Below are 21,261 nucleotides of genomic sequence, written 5' to 3'. Positions count from 1 at the left end.
GATGGATGGATGGATGGATGGATGGATGGATGGATGGATGGATGGATGGATGGATGGATGGATGGATGGATGGATGGATGGATGGAATCGATGGATCATTGGAGGGATTGATGGATAGATGGATGGAGGGGCGGATGGATGGATGGATGGAGGGAGGGAGGGAGGGAGGGATGGATGGATGGATGGATGGATGGATGGATGGATGGATGGATGGATGGATGGATGGATGGATGGATGGATGGATGGATGGATGGATGGATGGATGGATGGATGGATGGATGGATGGATGGATGGATGGATGGATGGATGGAAGATTGGAGGGATTGATGAATGGTTGGATGGTCGGGCAGATAGATAGATCGACTGATCGATCCCCCCATGAATCCATAATATATTTTAAACCAACAAATAAATACATAACCAAAATAAAAACATACAAAACACATACAGTGAAAATACATACAAATATTACATAGTTCACATATGACAGTTTTTTTTTAAAATTATTTATAAATAATCATTCTATTTTTTTAAAGATGCCTTTCTGGACACTAAAGGAATCCATATTTTAAAGACATAAATAAACATGTTGCAGTTGTTGAAGAAGTTAATACTGAGAATTAAAAGTTTTATAAAACACTAACAAGAGAGAACGACGGTAGAATACAACGTCATTAAAGGCATTTATCGTATAAACAGCTGTTGACGGGTCAGTGTCCTCACCTTGCTGGTGGCCATGAACAGGGTGAAGACGAGGATGAGGGTGCTCTTGGAGACGGGCAGCCAGTGCGCCTCCTGCAGGGTGAAGAGGATAGCGCCGTACAGGCTGGCCTTGGTCGGGCTGTGGAGGTCGAGGCCGAGACTTTAGCCATAACTTAAGATTGTGGATTGATTTGATCAAGTTGTTGCTTTATGAACAACATCGGTTTTTCATCAGGTTCTTCCACACATTGATGGAGCCTTTCATGCTTCTAGTATTTCTTTGTGTGTCTGTGTTTTTTTTTGTTCATGTCTTAATGCCTTATAGACCCACATGTTTTATTATTCTACAGGTTTGTAAATGTGCAAGACTATATATCCATAATTTAGGAGGACATAGTACCACAGGGAATGGGGGGAAGGGACTGTTTTATCTTTGCAAATTGTTTATGTCCAGAGTTATATGAAAAACGCAATAAAAAGATGTATATAATTTTTTTTTAAATAAAGTGTAAAGTGTAATTTAATCCTTGACGCTGGAGAAATCATTATACAAATAATAAAATAACTACTAAAAAAACTAATCTTTGGCCAGATTGTGATTGTTATTAATTAATAATTATATAACTTTCAAACATTCTATATATTATTGACAGTATTCACTTTTTATTAACAGAGAATGAATGTGTCGATGAAGCTTCATGAAACAGTGTCATAATCTCCTGAGTCCACTAGATGTCACTCTTTGCTCTATAATCGAATGCTTTGAAAAGCTATTCTATTAAAACCTCACATAATTTTTAAACTGAGGGCGCCCCCTACTGTCCTCTGAAAAATATGACACTGTTTCATGAAGCTTCATCGACACATCACTACTTTTGCCATTAATTTTTTTTTTTGAACTCTCAGCAGGTTTTCTTTTAATCTAACATCCAACAAAAACCTTTCTATCAAATCTTGATTTTAAACACTTGATGATTCGTTTTTCTCTTCGTGTTTCATAAATGTGATGCTTTGAGACGAGAAAATACGTTATCGGCTAAAGTTCCTGTTTTCACTGAAAACTGTTCATCTGTATTTGAGTTATTCCGCCAGACGATGACGACGGTCACGCAATACCAATAACTATTATTTACTTATTTACTTACAATGTGAGGAAATAAAAATAGAAAAGCATCTGGAATATCAATGCACTCTGTGGGACATCTGGCTGCAGTTTCACAACTCGCTTGCACAACACACAGTAAGAGCGATTCTACAAAGAGAGCCTAAACCTTCTCAAGAATAATCCAGTTGCATTTCATCCTAAATGACTCACAAAGACATGTTGAGGATCTCGTTGGTGTCGGGCCTCCACACGCCTCGCAGCAGCTGCTCGAAGTTAGAGATCAGAGCGACACCAGAACCTGGACGAGAGAGAGAGAGAGAGAGAGAGAGAGAGAGAATGACTACACTTTTCATGACAGAATCGTTTTTGTTTGCTTGTGGAACACTTGTTAAGAGGCTCTTGTACAAATACATCTACAGTCCTGCAGACGTTAGGGCAGCTGTCTCCTCCTGAGGGACAGATGTCTCTCCCTGAGGACAGCTGTCTCGCCTCGACACACTCGACTGAAGAAGATTTGGTTTCATGAAACAACAGTGACTTTATCAACAAAATGTATTTTACTGACAATTACCAGTAGCGTGTTTTTAAGGCAGACATTGACAAACACTGGGTGTGTGCTGCCCTCGTGAGGTCACTGATGGAACTATTTTATTTTTCAAATCATTTAAAGATCGTTGAAAGTTGATTTTCTCTAATGCGATAAAAATAACTTTGGATTATTCAGCTTTATTTCATGATGTCAAGGCATGACTACACTTCGTTTGTTCTCTTAATTCAAAATATATAAAATGTAAAAGGTTTTCTCTTAATGATTTCTACATGAAACGTTTATTTTACTGTTTTATTTTTATTTTTCACATTATATTTGAGCCCCTTTTATTTTTTCCCTTCTTTCTTTGGCGGCACTCATTGTATTTAAAGTGATAATTCACCCAAATTTCACTCATTTTCTACTCACCCTTATGTCGACTAAGGGTTGGGATTATTTTCAGAGTAATCTGTTCATTTGTGAGAGTTATAGACAAAAATTGTTTGTTCATTTTAATGTAGCGACTGGAGCTCAGTTGTCTTCGTCTTCATCTTCGTCCAAAAAGACACTTAAAAAGTGTTCTTAAAACTTGAAACTTCTGACAAAAGTTTTACATTTCTTCCTATTATAGATATTTAGTCACGGTGGGAGGAAACTTGAGTGCACAAAAAAAGGTTATTTGATGAGTCGAGGCTTCACGAAACAGCTGAAGACACTGTATCGTGATACAATAAGAATATATTTTTAGCTAAAAATGATGCCAGGTTTTATTGAATTATTAGTAGATCAGAGACAAATATAATAAAGCAGAGAGTGCCATCTAGTGGCCCTTCAAAATGAAGACACTGTATCATGATACAGTGTCTACACTCCACAGCTGTTTCATGAAGCCTCGTCATTCCATATGAGCCAGAATTCCATGCGTCTGACGTGTCCTCACCCTTGACGTAGCCCACGATGACCATGATGAAGAAGCCGTGGTGGTAGGCGTGGTGGGCGTGGTGGACGCCGGCGGCGATCTTGCGAGTGCGGACCACTTCCTTCAGAGCCACCAGCACCAGCTTGATGGGCAGGAAGGCCACGCACTTGTAGAAGAGGTTGAGGGGGCAGTAGAAGACCAGGTACCTGGACGACAAAAAAAAACACAGGTGCTTTTGAGCGAGGCGGCAAGAGATGTGTGAGGTGGTGTGACCCCCCTGTGACCCCTCTATGACCCTCACCAGACGGCGGTGGCCAGCAGGATGTGGCTGTTGTGTTGGAAATAGTCGAGGGGGCTGCTGCCGAGCATGACGTCCGCTAGAATGTAGCTGCCGAAGCAGTAAAGCATGGCGCAGAGCCACGAGGCCACCGGGCTCCGGCGAGAAACCTCCACCGAGCCTGAGGAGTAGAGGAGGAGGATCTGTTAGTGGCTTTTACACAAAAAAACAACTAAAAATATCGCTTAAGTTGGAAAACCAAGTCTCTTAAACCTGCCATCGCGTTGATCTCTCACTCCTTCCCTCACTCTGGTGCCCTTGTTTTGCTGAGTATAAACCATGGTCTCAGACTCAGATTATTTTATCCTAATCTTTGCATTTTAATCTCCAACTTCTCTCCTGTTATTTTTTTAATAAAATAAAGAAAATCGGATTATTTGTCATATGCAACATTCATACTGTAAACTTTAAGAATACAGTGCCTTGCGAAAGTATTCGGCCCCCTTGAACCTTTCAACATTTCGCCACATTTCAGGCTTCAAACATAAAGATATAACATTTTAATTTTTTGTCATGAATCAACAACAAGTGGGACACAATCGTGAAGTGGAACGAAATTTATTGGATAATTTAAACTTTTTTAACAAATAAAAAACTGAAAAGTGGGGCGTGCAATATTATTCGGCCCCCTTGCGCTAATACATTGTAGCGCCACCTTTTGCTGCAATTACAGCTGCAAGTCGCTTGGTGTATGTCTCTATCAGTTTTGCACATCGAGAGACTGGAATTCTTGCCCATTCTTCCTTGCAAAACAGCTCAAGCTCAGTGAGGTTGGATGGAGAGCGTTTGTGAACAGCAGTCTTCAGCTCTTTCCACAGATTCTCGATTGGATTCAGGTCTGGACTTTGACTTGGCCATTCTAACACCTGGATACGTCTATTTGTGAACCATTCCATTGTAGATTTGGCTTTATGTTTTGGATCATTGTCCTGTTGGAAGATAAATCTCCGTCCCAGTCTTAGGTCTTTTGCAGACTCCAACAGGTTTTCTTCCAGAATGGTCCTGTATTTGGCTCCATCCATCTTCCCATCAATTTTAGCCATCTTCCCTGTCCCTGCCGAAGAAAAGCAGGCCCAAACCATGATGCTGCCACCACCATGTTTGACAGTGGGGATGGTGTGTTCAGGGTGATGAGCTGTGTTGCTTTTACGCCAAACATATCGTTTTGCATTGTGGCCAAAAAGTTCGATTTTGGTTTCATCTGACCAGAGCACCTTCTTCCACATGTTTGGTGTGTCTCCCAGGTGGCTTGTGGCAAACTTTAAACAAGACTTTTTATGGATATCTTTGAGAAATGGCTTTCTTCTTGCCACTCTTCCATAAAGGCCAGATTTGTGCAGTGCACGACTGATTGTTGTCCTATGGACAGACTCTCCCACCTCAGCTGTAGTTATCTGCAGTTCATCCAGAGTGATCATGGGCCTCTTGGCTGCATCTCTGATCAGTCTTCTCCTTGTTTGAGATGAAAGTTTGGAGGGACGGCCGGGTCTTGGTAGATTTGCAGTGGTCTGATACTCCTTCCATTTCAATATAATTGCTTGCACAGTGCTCCTTGAGATGTTTAAAGCTTGGGAAATCTTTTTGTATCCAAATCCGGCTTTAAACTTCTCCACAACAGTATCTCGGACCTGCCTGGTGTGTTCCTTTGTCTTCATGGTTCTCTCTGCGCTTTAAACAGAACCCTGAGACTATCAAAGAGCAGGTGCATTTACACGGAGACTTGATTACACACAGGTGTATTCTATTTATCATCATCAGTCATTTAGGACAACATTGGATCATTCAAAGATCCTCACTGAACTTCTGGGGTGAGTTTGCTGCACTGAAAGTAAAGGGGCCGAATAATATTGCACGCCCCACTTTTCAGTTTTTTATTTGTTAAAAAAGTTTAAATTATCCAATAAATTTCGTTCCACTTCACGATTGTGTCCCACTTGTTGTTGATTCATGACAAAAAATTAAAATTTTATATCTTTATGTTTGAAGCCTGAAATGTGGCGAAATGTTGAAAGGTTCAAGGGGGCCGAATACTTTCGCAAGGCACTGTATATATCAGTATCATAAACCTGCTAATAACACTTTTTACATCATATTTAAATAAAGTTTTTACTAATTTCTTGAACCTTTGTGTTAACTCAGGGTCATGGTGACCCGAAAACAAATTTGTTTTTCGGGTCACCATGACCCAGTGATAACACAAAGGTTAAGCAAGACTCCATCTTATCATTTATCCTACATGTTTCTCTCTTATTTTTAAAAAAATATTTTATGTACATTTTAACGGTTGAAAGTTAAGATTGTACAATTGTTTTTCAGATGCAACACTAATAGACTCAGGGACTCATTCATTCCTTGTGTTATTAGACTGTTTTATTCTTGGGGGCAGGAGTGAAGTGAAAGTATGATGTTATTCTATGTCAATCTTTGTATCCTTTTCTTTGCGTTACTTACTTGATCCATGTTCTTTATACTTGCATTTTGTGACTTAATCAACACAGAATTCTTTTTAAAAAAAGAAGACAAATAACATTGTTCGTTAGGCTCAGTGTTAATGCTAATAAAGTTATTTTACTAAAGACACATCTGTGTTGAATTAGCGCCACAACTTCTACCTGTCTTGTATATGTTTTTAATCCTCTAATTAAAGTATATTTACACATAATAATCATTTGAATCCCATGTTCAAGTTCAAGCGTGTGAATCGACCTCCGAGTGTGTTTATCAGCCGCAGCCGTGTGTGTGTCGTCGCACACGCCCAGTTCAAACTTTGACTCACACCCTGATAACTACGTATCCTGAAGCGGTGTTGACTCAGAACTCACTCTCGGTGTGAGACAGTGTGTTGACACAAACACAGGAAGGAGCCTTGAAATGCCACCTGCTAGTTTCAAATACAAGTACTTGAATCGTTCAAGTTCTTTCAGCCAACGGGAGCATTTCTATGACACTGGGCAGCTGGTCATAATATTACGGCCAATAAGTGTGTATAAATACACAAACAGTTATGAACCACTAAGCTGAAGGAGAGTTACTGGTTTTATGATGTTAACACGTCACCAGAAGTAAGATATGAACAACGATTCTTTGGTTTGTTTAACCTTTATTTATTGTCTCATGTATCTTGTCTGAGGGTAAACAGGAAGTAGGCAGTCATGTGACAATATTTGGATTGTGGGAGGAGTCTTAACTGAGTTCAAACTCAGTGGAGGCTGTGAGTCTTTGTTCATATACTTTTCTGTTTGTTTCTTTCTTTCATTGCCAAAGAAATAAATAAAATAAGGCTCAACAATTATTATTAGTTTTGATCTATCTTTAGTTAACCTGTACTGTTTAAAGTTTAATTTCCGATCTGGTCAAAGAGTGACAAATATATATATATTTTTAAGGGTGTATTGACCAAAGAAAGTACACAGCAAGTTTTGAAATTTGAATGGTGGTTTTGAAGAAGCACGAGATAGGATTTTAAATTTAAAAAAATACATATTTATTTTAATGACGATCCAACACTGTCAACACTAAACTGCTTTTGTCACAGAGACGGCTGTTTAATTAATTTCCTTCATGGCTGAAGTACTATGTTCTCAAGCTTCCTCGGTATGACCGGGTACCTTCCCCTCATTTTTAAAGAGGACCACATGATGGAGACGCTTCAGTTTTCACAACATTTTTTTCCAATGACTCTCTTCTTACAATGGAGGGAACGTTATGCAGTGAAATAAACTGTTTGTTTTTATTGAGTTAATTGACATTTTCTTTTTTACATTTTCTTTTAATTTTTAGCTTTCAAGGCATATTGAGCTACTTTCAAGTCTTTCTTTAATGTACTTATTCATGTTTTTACCCTAATATTCTAAAACCAATTCAAAATGTGTATCTAATGTAGAATATACTAATGAATAGTTATAAAATATACTTATTTTAAAGTAATAAGTGGGTGTTCGGCACTAGATAACGACTCAAATTTGGATTTTACCGTCTTTAAAAATGCAAATGTTGCAAAAGGAGATTAAATATAATATTTAGGAACCAGAAGATACATTTGGGGGTTGTGTGTATTTATTCGAGCGTGTTTTTTTTACATTTTGTCGCACATTAGCTTCATTGTTCAGCGTAAGGAGCAACTGCTTCTCCAAACGTGGAGTGACAGGTGAGCGAAGCTGTCGCTCAGCTTGAAGGAAACCTGACGCTCCCCTATAAATATAAACGGCTCAACTGCTACCCCTGCCTTGCAACTGTCGGCTCTGTCTTGACCTTTAACCCCAACACTTGCTCACGATAAGGTTGAAGAGCTGAGATGTCGACCACGTGCCTCGTGCGAACAACTGCCGGCTTGTAAATGAAGAGATTTGACTCTCAAATGGATGCTGGTTATGAATCTCTTGGCACACAATGTTTCGTGCCTGAAATAATCTTACAAATCTAGTTGTGGTTGTCAATAATAATGATTAAAGAGTAATATCCTGTGGTTGAATCTACAGCCATCGTTTTTCTTATTATCTCCTTATATAAATATAATTCAGTAAAAGGCTTCTTTGAGAATGTCTTTGTGAGTAAAACAACTCTGACAATTACAAAATAATTTTAATTACTATCTGGGAAAATAAAATAAATGAATTTAGATCTTTTAATTTATAATTTTAGTGTAATTTCCATCACAATTTTTCAAGTATATTTTTATTTATTTACCTCCACCAAGGAGGTCATGAGATCATCCATTAGTCTTTTGAATAACAAAAAAAATAATTTTACTTTGGATTAATGTTAATAACGTTAAAATATGTCTAGATTTTGAAAATAGTGTTTTTTTCTGGATTTGAAAGTTTCTTTATTTACTTTTTGAGTAATAAGGTGCCAATAATTCAGGAAACATAACTTAAACAAACACACAACGACTAAAACGAATAAACTTCTATGTACCTGTGGTGACAAAATGTGTTATTATTGATCAGGTGAGATGAACAACAACAACTCTGGAATACAAGTACAAGCATAGCATCTAGCATTTAGCATAGCATCTAGCATTTAGCATAGCCTAGCATCACACATGTGCTGTGTCCCAAATAGCGCACTTCTTTTTTTTTTTTTTTTTTTTTTTTTTAGAATCCCTTATTAGTCCCGCGAGGGGAAATTCAACCATTCACACATACTGATGGGAGTAGGCATGCACACTTGCGCCAAGTTCACCATCAGGAGCAATCAGGGTGAAGTGTCTTGCTCAGGGACACAACGACACAAGCTTGTCTGGAGCTGGGATTGAACCTGCAACCTTTTGGACTGCAGGCAACCACTCTACCATCTGAGCTATGTCGCCCCTGCACTAAGACTTAATATTTTAAGTACACAAGTGCGTCCCAATGAGCAGTGTGTGGAAATGGAGTGCGCAATGAGCCCTCAAACGGCCAGAAAATTAAGTGTGGATCGATGGACACTTTCCACCCTCAACGGCCGCCATCTTAGTGACGTAGATGAAGCTAAACTGAAGCTACGTCAATGACGACGCGTCTTTGGAGCAGATACTGATGTAAATGTCTCAAGAAAACACTAATTTTACTACAAAACAACACTACAACAGTTATAACACAATGAAACACAACTTAATAACTTGTTTAAATTGGAGAAAAGTGCTGTCAAGTGTCAACGATAGAGTTTCAACGACTGGTTGCAATCAGTGTTAAAAAGTAGTAGAAGAAGAAGCTGTCGAGTCATTTCCTGTAAGTGTGTAGCAGCAGAGTTTGATTTGAGACAGTACTACCCTGTATAAATTTGAGCACTGCGCAAGTAGGTGCACTGTCTTACAGTGTACTGTAAAGCACTTAGAGAAGTGTACCATTTGAGACGTAGCACATGGTCTAGTGGTTATAACACACTTCGTTACCATCTCATCAGCCTTTGAGTCGATGGATGTGTTTATTTGCTGTGTGTTACATGTGAAATTAGCCCCTTGGCTGAGGTGTGTGCTATTTCAGTGCTTTCCCAGTCTAGTATTACCAATGTCAAAATGTTGCTTTTGATTTCATGCTAATGCTAGTTAATAGTCAAATATTTAGCTACTTTGGGTTTGTTGAAGCTTCTCACACGAATGATTTGAGTTTATGAACTGAATGAAAAACCGGTTTCAGTTTGGATTCTGTTTTTTATCCAAGAAACAAGTATCCAACATAACTTAAGTGACTCTTAGAAGTGAGTTGTCAAGGTCATTTTCTTCTTCACTAATGCTGGGATTGCTGTTTGACATTTAAACATGTTTCTCTATTAGAAAATAAATAAATAAAATGTATTTGAAGTTCAAACACTGTAGAAGGTTAACGGCGGCGGAAACATTTATTTTACTGTTTCATTGTTTTCTGCTACAATGGTGACAGGAAGACAATCCAAGCTCCGCAGGAACATTGCAAATGGATCGCTGACTCTGTGCAGTCACTGATGTTTCAAATGTAGTCGGCAGAATCCAACAATGTAGAGTTGCAGGTCGCAGTTAGCTGGTGTTGAGTCTGGTTCTACTCAAGCTTCTGCTCAGGTTCCACACCTCTGTGCTCTGATACAAAATCAGTTCATAAGGTACATTTGAATGTGTTTTAATGATAACAATTATTATAAATAAATCAATAATAAAAGTGGTGATTCGTGCGATGATCATGTGGCTAATACCAGTCAACGTTCACGACAGGCCAGATTCAGATTAACTCAGATTAACCTAAATGCATGTTTTTGTGCGTGGAGAATGAAATAGCACCAGCAGTGACCTACTTACTTTGTCACGGTTCTAATACCAAGATTCTTTTTTAACGTAAGCTTGATTTAAAAAGCCTTAACCAACAAGTTGGTGAAGGAATGATTCGTCTCCTTCATAACTGACAGACAATTTGTCTTGAAGAGAAGTCGAAGCTTCACCGAAGTCTATTTCAGGATCTTCTATTTATTGCCTTAAGTTGTCGACCCAACGCCGGCCGGGCCCTGGTCTCTCGTTACATCTTATCTTGTGTGGGAAAAAAATAGTTTTAAAACAAAAACAATCACACAATCCTGTGGGAGTTATTTTCCGCTTGAGTGTGGTAAGAATGTTGAGCTGTAGTAACTACCCATTCAGACTCGCCACCTGCCAACAAGCTTGTTTATGTAACAGGTCACGCTTTATATGGAAGTGCGTCCAACATAAGAAGAGTCCTTGTAGGGATATCACACATTGTGGAGGCGAATTGTTTAATAAGAACACGTACTTCTGACTTTAAATGTTGATTCGTGAAGAAGTCATTTTTGATGAGTTAAATGTAAACAAGCAGTATTTGTTGCAATTGTTAATTAAATTTAAAAAAAAGAATTTTGGTGTAATAATGCAATAATAATCGTCTGTACCTGGTTCATACTTGAGGTAGAGGATGGACACGATGTAGTAAGCGAGGTCAAACACAGGAAACATTCCCAATTTGGAGAAAACTTGAGGGAAATCTCCCAGGTTGAGAACTGCGAGCATATCCATGTTGTCCCCTTTGGCTTGTGTGTCTGTGGTTCCAAAAAACTAAAAAAGTCCAACAATTGAATGAGGAATCCCCCCCTTGAGCCCGGTCCACCACGAAACCCCCCGATGTCAACAGTGAGAGCAGGATGAGGGTCAACGCCGCCTATAAATACCCCTCGCACCCCTGCCTCATCTTCATCATCATCATCATCATCTTCTTCATCTTCATCGTCGTCGGACCGCGACGGCAGCTGCGAAAGGATAAAGTGTGAACCAGAGATGTCACAGAAATGTTCTTTAAATATCGTCCCTTTGACGGGAGTGTTTTCAATGCAAACACGCGTCGGTTTACCTGAAGCCAAGATAAACATCCTCGGCTCGTTCGAGGCGCAGTGACGGATCCTGTTTCAAAAAATAGGAAAAGAGTTGAAAAATAACAATTAGAATAATAAGATGTCGTTTCGTCTCGTTTATCTTTCGCGTCTCCGCAGAGAAAGGTCGTCGTCGCAGCTGCAGTTACAGTGGACGCCGCTTGAGGGCGACAAATCAGACGGACAGGTGTATCTTCCTACTGCGCTAAAAACACCATTTTTTAATTTGATTTATTTTAATTAAAATGAATGTTACTCGTTCTGCACAACGATCCTTTATAAATGTGCTTCCCCTCATATTGTTTTTGTTCTTTTACTTAAGTTTGCTGTTGAGTAAAATGTACAAGTACCACGATAATAATATTTTTAAATGTATTGTTTTTAAATAAATCGTCGCTATTTAATGACTGAACGTCAACAATACATGTTTACTGCGTTTTAACGTCGCCCTGTCAAACAAAACTGAGGGTAAAATATTCTCCTCGCTATGACTGGACGTCAACATTATATGGTTACTGCGTTTTAACGTCACCCTGTCAAACAAAACTGAGGGTAAACTCTACCCGCTAGGTACTCTACTCTGATTGGCCAACAATTTGGTTGCGTTTACGAACACGGAAGTGGGTTCTGTGATGACAAGATGATCGGGGATCTGTTAATATTCGGGTAATTCACATTACAATGATCTATTTGGCGATCGAATACATTTGTATAAAACATTTTTGATCGTGACTGTAATGCTTTTATTAAGCGGTAATGGCTACAAAAGACAAAATGGCTTACATAAGCGAGCTAGCTACGATGCTAACGCCAGCTCACCAGCTGATCCAAAACAAACCATATATATTTTTATTTTCTATTTGCAGGACTCTTCTGGTGAATGCAGGGGCAGTGTTGAATTTTAAGCTGTAAGTGTTTCGATCGTTTAACATACTTTTAATGTAAGTTTTTTTTTAGATTGATATACAGGTACTGAATGTTTTGTGTTGCGCAGAAAAAGGAAGGAGTCTCAAGCCTTCGAAGATGACACCAGAGCACCAACCACAGGTAGGAACGTGTGTCTGGGAAAGATCAACGTGATTTTAACCTTATGTGATTTCAGGAGACAACATCAGAGAGTTCCTGCTCAGCCTGAGATACTTCAGAATCTTCATCGCTCTGTGGAACATCTTCATTATGTTCTGCATGGTTGTGTGAGTATCGTGGCTTTTAAAAGGTCGTCTCATCGTCAACAACTCGAGCATATTTGTAACATTTCTAATCGTCTAATGATCTCTAGATAAGGACGTTATTCACTGTTGACTTGGATCTTAACAATTGTTGTTTATCTCTAAAGTTAAAGATCACAAAGTTGAAGTTTTATGTCAAACTTTTACCAAGTTATCCTTTCAATGCTTTTTTTGAAGTAGTGTCATATATCTAATATCTAAATAAATATAAACCACTAACAATACAATAAACATAACCAAGTCATATTGCTTAAATATTATTATTATAAAATATAATACCACTCTATAAACGTTGGGCTCTCAGGTCTGTGGTTCAGAATCTACTTATGGTTCCTGAACAAGCTTCAGGACCAGAGGAGAGAAATCCTTCCAGGCTGTTGCTCCTAAGCTTTGGAACGATCTTCCTTCCTCTTTGCGCTTGATGGATCTACTGACTCCTTTAAGAAACATCTTAAGACGTTTTTATTTGTTCAAGCTTTTCCTTGATTTTCTGGAACTCCTGTGTTGTTCTCAGTATTATCTTGACCTTTAAAGTATATACTTTATTGAATTGTGTTCTGATTGTTCAAGCGCTATGTGACCCTGGTCTGGAAAAGTGCTATATAAATACTAATTACTTACTTACTTACTTATTTAAAACCCAATCACATATAAAAACTGAACAATGTTTACGTTAAAACAATTTGTCTCTTCTTTCTTTACAGATTGTTTGGATCCTGATTACGATGGCTTTCGGTTCCAGAGAGTCGTGACTTCCGGTTTATCAAACAACCTACACAGTTGTACAAAATGTATAAAATACTGTATTTATTGCTTCTTGTTTGTAAGAGTGACACACAAGGTTCAGGCATTTTTACGCTGTGTTGTCGTCCATCTTCGGTGATAACTTTCAAACACTATTTTCAATCCCTTTCTTTTCCCTGTTCTAAAATACATGAATGAACAATGTCATGATTGGTTGTCGTTGGTGTTTTTTTTTTCTTAAAATAATCAAAGACGGTGATTTGGTTGTACAGATTTACAGCCAGTATATTTTATCAGACAAGATACATGTCAGATAAACATAACAACAAAATGTAACACAAACATGCTCGAATAAATAAAAATAAATACACTGATTTGTGTTTCAATCGGTGGTTTATTTTGAATAATCTGTTTGTCTAAAGGAATGTCATTGAATCTCCAACTTTCATTGATCATGCTTTACATTCAATAAACTATTAATGGCCACTTCATGTAAAAGTGCATTTTCTCAGTTTTTAGCTTTTGTTTACATATGTCTTACTTAAAAATAGAAATGAAAAGTGTGCAGAAGAACCCAGTGGCAAATTCCTTTTAGGTTCTATTCGTAAAAACAAATATTAGCAAGCTCTTACAAAGAGCTGGTTGTTTAACCCAAGAGTAACTCGACTCTTCATCACATCAACACTGTCCAGACTGTTCTTGGTTTAGGTTTTTTTTTTCAAGTGTTCAGGTGACTCCTGCTGATGTTCCTCTGCTGTAGACAATCTGTAAAATGCTATCACAGGATTTTTCCTTTAGTGGACCAGCTCGTTCAGTATTCCAAATCCTTTCCAAGATGGCGGCGCACAGAGGAACTGCTGACAACAAATGACTGGATTATTTAAAAAAAGAAAATGTAAACAACAAACACAAGTACAGCTCAGCTTGGCTAATACATTTTAAAGGCTGTTTGGACGTAAAACTTTTTAATGAGCTCTGACTAAACTTGACTCTCCTGGAGGGATCATGTCGTTCAACATGGAGATAAAATACACATTAAAGGCAAAAGAAAGCGTTGCACAAAGACAGACCGGAGAGGCTGACTTGCTACAAAAGCTAAATGCTAACAGAATAGTCTTGCTCTCAAAAAGAAATCAGGTTTCACATACCAGTCTCAGTCTTACAGATCAATAGTCAGTAGGAATTCCATCCTACTCTTTATTTTTGCTCCTGTTTTGTAATGTTTATTTTTTGCTGACATGCCCAGGCCCCAGAAACATATTTAATGTCATATTTATTTTAGTTATTGAATGGAATCCCAAATATTTCCTTGAATTTAATTTCAGTGCTCGACACTTCTTAAAAAATCTTTATGACTAATGATCAACGTATCACAATGACTATCATAACTTCATAATATTTACCTTGATTAACATTCAGTATAGAAAACTATCTTTTCATTGTAATATTGACATTAGAAAATGATCTTAAGCCCCGCCCACTGAAAACACTTTGTTTTTCTGGAGATTAAATCTTGTTGAGCACAACAACACCCACTTTAATGTGATTGGTCAAATGTCAAGGTTTGTCATCAGTCCCGGAAGTCTCCACCTGTAAGTAAGTAAGTAAGTAAGTAATTTGTATTTATATAGCGCTTTTCCACACCAGGGTCACAAAGCGCTTAAACAATTAAAACAATATTCAATAAAGTATATACTTTAAAGGGCAAGATAAAACTGATAACACAACAGGAGTTCCAGAAAATCCAGGAAAAGCCTGAACAAATAAAAACGTCTTTAGAGTAAGTGACTCGTTGTATAATCAAAGCGGGGGGTGGTTACAGCATAATTGCATCATAATGGACTCCGCTCTCGTAACCTCTTGTTCGCCCAGATCCCAGAGCAACTTCATAAAGTAATAAGTTCAAAACATGGTCATGATGAGGAACTTACTGCATATTGAGGGAGAAAGACTTCAACATATACGACACGTGTTGCCCTTTAACAAGGAAATAACTTTTGCTAAAAATGTATTTTCTCGTGAATATTTACGGCTGACCACGAGAAAGGTGTTCACTATCCACATATACTATTAAGTTAAGTAATTAAAAAATAAATAAATGTTGATCTCTGACATTCTCTGCCTCGTTTATTCCATTTTTACTTCCAGTCAAGCGCCACCGTCTTTCCTATGTAACCGTCTTCCCATAATGCACTTCGCGGCCATCCTATATAAGAATGAGGAAGTGATCTCCGCGTCAGTGGAGCTGGAAGGAGCAGCGAAGTCATGGGTGTCTCGTCAGCGGCTTGTCTTTGTTCAGAGGCAGGAAAGAAAGTCAGACGCCACGAAACACTCATGAACTTCTCGTGAACGTCTTCCATCCGAGCACTGACGAGGGGGCTCGTCGTCGTCGGCGGCGGCGGGTGTGTTCATGTCACCCGCTCCTGCGGTGGTCGCCCGGAGATGACGACAGCCTGCGCGTCCAGCCCGCAGGTGATGCGGGACCGGCTGCTGCAGGCCCTGGACGCCCAGAGCGACGTGAGTACTACTCGCTCCTGCTCGTAGACTCTCGAGAGAAGACGCGGAAAACACGCTCGGAGTTCGGGGGTTGCCATGGACGCGCGAGTGAGAGGGTTTTGTTCGCTTGTGAATGGTCGGTACCAAACGGGTCAGTGAGATGTTGAGTCCAGTCTGACGTTCATTTAAACGTGTGTCACGTCGTGTAGAGTCGCGTCTTTGTGACGACATTAAGTGACTCCTCAAGACGGGGATCCTTTGTTAAATCCCCCCCTCAATGGAATGTGACGTGTTTGTTCAGAGCCAGCAAAATAAAGACTGTGGATCCTCGACGATCCGTTCTGGTCCTCGAGTGAACCACTGGTGTCTCCTGAGGACACGATAGTAAACAATGGTCAGATCTGTGATCACGTGACGTGTACTGTTGTCTTTCTGTAATATTGACTTAAAGGTGAATTATTCACGCTCAATGTGAAGGTGTGGAGAACAAAGAAATGTTATTCTAGTATCAATAAAGAAGCTTCTGTTATCTGCCATAATGATGTTATTAATATTCCATCTTTACTTTCACTCAAGACATTAGTATTAAATCACCATCATTAAGGGTAAATAACTCATGTTTTGTTGTAATTTATATTAAATATATTCCAGTAGTCTAAATACAAACTGCTTCAACTGGTAGTTTAATAAATTGAACAATAATATGTAATGTTAAAAACGTTTTTCACTAATTTAGGGATGTTTTTGTTAAAAATTGTATGTATTAAACTAATATTACAAAAGTATTTTTTTCCCTCTGTACACAATTAAAGCATTTTAAAAACAAACATTCAAATGTAAGAGCCTTTTTCTATTTTCTTTTTTCACAGCAGTTGGTGAATGAACTGGTATGCTATTAAATCGTGTTTTCTAAATAAAGTAAAACAATGTAAATCAAGTCATTGTATGTCAATATTTATTTTGTTGCATGTCGCCACAAATTGATATCAATAAAGGTAAGTAAGTAATAGTTATTGGTAAAGGGCCATGGTTTGATGTTTAATGTTATGATAGTATGAAGTGAGAAGACTAAGACAGTCTTAGAAAACTAAGAGTGCAAGAGTAATTGTGCAATTCCCACAAACTGAATTTCCTCTGATCCCATTCCATCGCTGTACCATTGTGAATCATAGTATTCTTAGATGATGACAAAAGTCATCAATTATGAAATGCACACAAACAAAACCATGTAGCTTGTAATTCATAGTAAATATTCTTAACAATAAGTGGACACAAGAACCTGCAAACATGTACATATACTGTTTTGGTAGTCATGCAAAGCTTTGTCGTGGTCTTGAACATCGTATCAGAACCTCATTGATGTTGCTCACTGGAGACTCAATGGTGTTGACAAAAAATACAAATACATTTTTTTAAAGTGTGGTGGAGTTTTTAAAAGTGTGGTAATAATGAAGGGAGTCTGTGGATCAGAATCTACTGATGGTTCCCCACACACAGCTCAGGAGAGAAATCCTTCCAGGCTGTTGCTCCTACGCTTTGAAAACCTTCCTTTTTTTTTGCTCTTGATGGATCTACTGACTCCTTCAAGAAACATCTTAAGACATTTTTATTTGTTCAGGCTTTTCCTTGATTTCTTTAGAACTCCTGTGTTGTTCTAAGTTTTATCTTGAACTTTTAAGTATACATTTTAGTGAATATTGTTTTGATTGTTTAAGCACTTTTTGACCCTGGTCTGGAAAAGCGCTCTATAAATACAAATGACTTACTTACTAACTAATGTATTAGTCCTGCTTACTTACAATTACCTTTATTGCACTAACAAAAGCAATTTCAAGTGGATGCCGTGAAAAGTACTTGTACAAAACTTCTATAGTATATACTCGTGTTATATTATGTTATGTTGTTCGTCTAAACAAGAAGGATCTGTCTCGCCTGTGGTTAATACAAAACTCGCGAGAATTCTGACCCGCTCTAGTAGAAGAACTCACATTTCCCCGATCCTTAAAACTTCACTGGCTGCCAGTTTCTTTCAGGATCAATTCCAAAACTCTGGTTCTTACTTTCAGATCTATTCATGGTCAGACCTTCCATCAGTGATCTGATCCAGACTTACACCCCAGCTCAGGCTCTGAGGTCTGTGGATCATAATCTACTGATGGTTCCTGAACACGCTTCAGGACCAGAGGAGAGAAATCCTTCCAGACTGTTGCTCCTAAGCTTTGGAACGATCTCTGTGTTTGATGATCTACTGACTCCTTCAAGAAACATCTTAAGACATTCTTATTTTTTCTTTTCCCTGCTTTTCTGGGACTCCTATGTTTGTATTATGTGTAGTATATAGTATATATTTTAACTGTGTATTGTTTTTGATTGTTAAAGCGCTTTGTGACCCTGGTCTAGAAAGATCTTTACAAATAACCTTTACTTACTTACACGCCACACACTGTGCTTCTCTCTAAAGCTTCCCTTTAGTCAAATTTGCCTCGTATTCATCTGGGTTTGTTATTTCAATACAAGCAAATTTTTTGGTGCACTTAAGTTTAGTCAAATTCATAGCAGGGTTCTTTGATTTCTTTCCCTCTGATGTTGAGTGACTTGTCTCTCCAGCAGATCTGCAACCCAGTGTTGGTGGTGGAAATATTCTCCCTGCTGGAGAAGTATCCCATCACCAGAGAAGTTTTGGAGGTATGTTCAGGGAAAGGACGTTCATCCTCTGTTGGAAATCAAACCGTTGTTTTAAATGTTTTCTCTTCCTCTAAGGAAACACGGCTTGGCAAACTGGTGAACGATGTTCGGAAGAAAACCAAGAACACGGACGTGGCCAGGAGAGCCAAGAAGCTGCTGCTCACCTGGCAGAAGTTCATCGAACCAGGAGGGAGCAACTCCACTGCCGACCAGGCCTCCTCCGTCCCTGCTACGCCTCTGACTCCACCTACTAGCAAAGTGGGTTCAGAGTTGAAGGACCGAAGCGACTTCAACAACTGCTCCTCTGCCAATGGGAAGAATCATCACAGCAATAGGACTCAAACCCCGCCCACCAAGAAGAGCAGGAAGTCTCTGAAATCGGATGCTAAAGACGGTTCGGCCGGGAGGGTCTGGAACAATGGATCAGAACCCGACAGACTTGGTAGACTTCCTGCGACTGCTTTAAAACCTCACCCAAGTGCCCGAGAGCTGCCACCGCAGACCGCTCTAGAGGAGGTGATCTCAAGGAAACACTGTAGACCGCGAAGTCCTCAACAACAACAACCACAACCACTACAATCAACCCTGGTCGATCCAGACTCGCACTATGCAGACAAACCCAACCTCGGACTGTCCTTCCAGTCCATACACCGATCCGACGGGAAGTTGGCGGATTCAAACTATGACAACAAACTCGCCAGCTTATCCCTTCATGCGGTTTACACTCGGGGGAAGAAAAGCAAACGGAAAAACAAAGATCCCTGCAGCGATTTGAGCTCGGATGGAAAACTGGACACCAAAACCTTAGGGTTTAAAGAGCGAGGACTGACATTCAACCCTGTAACGGGGCAGATAAACCCGTTGTTCAGCACCTCCTCCCTGACAAAGGAGGAACTCCGAGAGGATCCCGTTCCCCACCCCGAGACCGCAGAACGGCCGACACACACCGCATACGATCCCCTCAAGCAGACGGTCTACAAAGAACTCTCCCACAATGCAATCGTTCAGTCGTACCTCAGGCAGCAAAGCAGCTTGCTCAGTTCTTCTGGGAACCGAGCCGTCGGGTCGTCTGCGACGGAGAACGGGGGCGATCGCCCGAGCGCGACCCGCATAGAGCGACACGAGCTGGCGCCGGAACCACCGGTCGCGGACCTCCCGGGCGTCAGTCGGGAGGTGAGAAGTCGGGACATGGATCGGTTACACACTCTACAGTGGTCCGGGGTGAACGGTTGCTATGACAATAAAGGGAGCTGGTTCGATTGGACAAAGTGTATCACTTTAGATCCTCACGGTGATGAAGGGAGATTGAACGTCCTGCCGTACGTCTGCCTGGACTGAGCAGAAGAAAAAAAAGTATGCTACTTTTGTTTGTGCTGCTATGTTTGAACAAGGTATTTTGGTGATGATTTGAAGCAATAACTGGTTTAAGGACCTTCCTGGCAACTGGTTTTCAAGGTAACCCTACAGAATGCACTCGTTTTAGCCTTTTAATCCGCCAGTGTATAATCCACCGACACATATTTCTTATTATTTGGTGAACTAGACAAAAGACTGAAGATCCAACTTCTAAAGCAGGGGTCTGAGCACAAGTTTGTCTTTCTGCTCGTGATCTTAATAATAACCCTTGGAAACAATACATACTGTCCTGGATATTGACAAGAAGCTAACATTCGGCAGCAAAAAAAACGGTTCCGTCGTAATGATGGCTCGATTGTCGTAGCATTGAGCATCATCAATAGGATTGAAAATGCGAGATAAGTCAATGATCCCCCTTCGAACCCATTATCTTACTGTCGTCACATCATCTGCACCGTGAACTGTGTGAGTGATGTCGTTGCACTGAGCCGGGGAGTAGAAGACACGCCACCGATCCTCCTTTATTTTCTTTACACTTGATCGATTATTGCATCGGGTATGTTTTTTTAATCTAAGAAGTGAATGTGATGGTGATAATAATTTATATTTATTTAAGTACGAAATGTTGTTCAGCACAAGGGTGGTGGGTTCCATAGCGTCACTGATGTCAAACGATGTCCACAAACGTGTAAGAAGGTCACTCGGAACAGGGTCCGTTCAGTTCTGGTGTCGTCAACAGAATTGCGTCGAAGGTGCAATATTCCAATCCGTTCTCTGCTTATAACAGGAGTTACTTGAATCTATAATGTTACGCACCTGCGTTAATGCTTTTTGTATTCAAAATGTTTGTAGATGCTATTTAAAAACATGCAGATACTTTTCCATTTTTGTACCCGCATGAACGGAAACTTGAGATTAATTACTTATAATTGCTGTTACTGTCTGCCTTATGGAAATATGAGCGTTCCCCAAAGTAGTTTTTGGAAGAACAAGCCTTTTCTGTTTGTGCTCAAAGGCGTAAGAAAAAACCTGTTTGCTGAATTGTTCCAAAAATGAATTGCAGGTTAATAAAAAAAATGATGAAATTGTTATTCTTTGCGTCATTAAAAGTACTGCAGGTATAACATAAAACCATTTATCTATAGTTGACGAAAGAGGTCGTTGGCTAAGTTAAGAGCGTAAAGACAAATGCTGTCTAAATGAAGGTTTGACTGCTTTGTTTGGTAAGTACAGTAATGTAAAAATCTGGTTCTTGTTGTGTTGGTAAGTAGAAGAGATTAAAAGTGAAATCATCTATAAAGTGGCAGTTTAAGTGGCAAGTGATTTTTTTTT

The 21,261-nt window shown here is 39.4% G+C and overlaps 3 protein-coding genes across 4 annotated transcripts in view; 2 read left to right on the top strand and 1 right to left on the bottom strand.

The window, feature by feature from the left end:
* Positions 1–11,218, bottom strand: part of tmem38a (transmembrane protein 38A) — a 12,138-nt gene extending 920 nt beyond the window's left edge. Inside the window, exons 1-5 of the mRNA XM_087783471.1 lie at positions 10,946–11,218; positions 3,557–3,713; positions 3,277–3,461; positions 2,018–2,105; positions 724–841 (exon numbers count right to left, since the gene is read on the bottom strand). Of these exons, the coding sequence (XP_087639597.1) occupies positions 724–841; positions 2,018–2,105; positions 3,277–3,461; positions 3,557–3,713; positions 10,946–11,069 (672 nt within the window). The 5' untranslated portion in view covers positions 11,070–11,218. The remainder of the gene's footprint in view (positions 1–723; positions 842–2,017; positions 2,106–3,276; positions 3,462–3,556; positions 3,714–10,945) is intronic.
* Positions 11,219–12,014: 796 nt separating this feature from the next.
* On the top strand, positions 12,015–13,878 carry smim7 (small integral membrane protein 7). Its single transcript, XM_087783468.1, has 5 exons — positions 12,015–12,085; positions 12,286–12,327; positions 12,414–12,466; positions 12,522–12,612; positions 13,353–13,878. Exons 1-5 carry the CDS (start codon positions 12,060–12,062, stop codon positions 13,366–13,368), a joined length of 228 nt encoding a protein of 75 aa, XP_087639594.1. The 5' UTR covers positions 12,015–12,059; the 3' UTR covers positions 13,369–13,878.
* A 1,337-nt stretch (positions 13,879–15,215) lies between these two features.
* LOC148085293 (mediator of RNA polymerase II transcription subunit 26) lies at positions 15,216–21,020 on the top strand. Of its 2 annotated transcripts, none has more exons than XM_087783467.1 (3): positions 15,216–15,909; positions 18,499–18,573; positions 18,649–21,020. In XM_087783467.1, exons 1-3 carry the CDS (start codon positions 15,835–15,837, stop codon positions 19,909–19,911), a joined length of 1,413 nt encoding a protein of 470 aa, XP_087639593.1. In that variant the 5' UTR covers positions 15,216–15,834; the 3' UTR covers positions 19,912–21,020. The 2 variants fall into 2 exon arrangements, with proteins under 2 accessions (XP_087639593.1, XP_087639592.1); XM_087783466.1 differs by having other exon boundaries at positions 18,496–18,573.
* Positions 21,021–21,261: the final 241 nt, after the last annotated feature.

Source organism: Callionymus lyra, chromosome 2 (assembly GCF_982586985.1).
Source record: "Callionymus lyra chromosome 2, fCalLyr1.hap1.1, whole genome shotgun sequence".
Classification (NCBI taxonomy): Eukaryota; Metazoa; Chordata; class Actinopteri; order Syngnathiformes; family Callionymidae; genus Callionymus; species Callionymus lyra.
The sequence above is the reverse complement of the archived record's forward strand: the minus strand, read 5'-3'. Positions and strand labels throughout refer to the sequence as shown.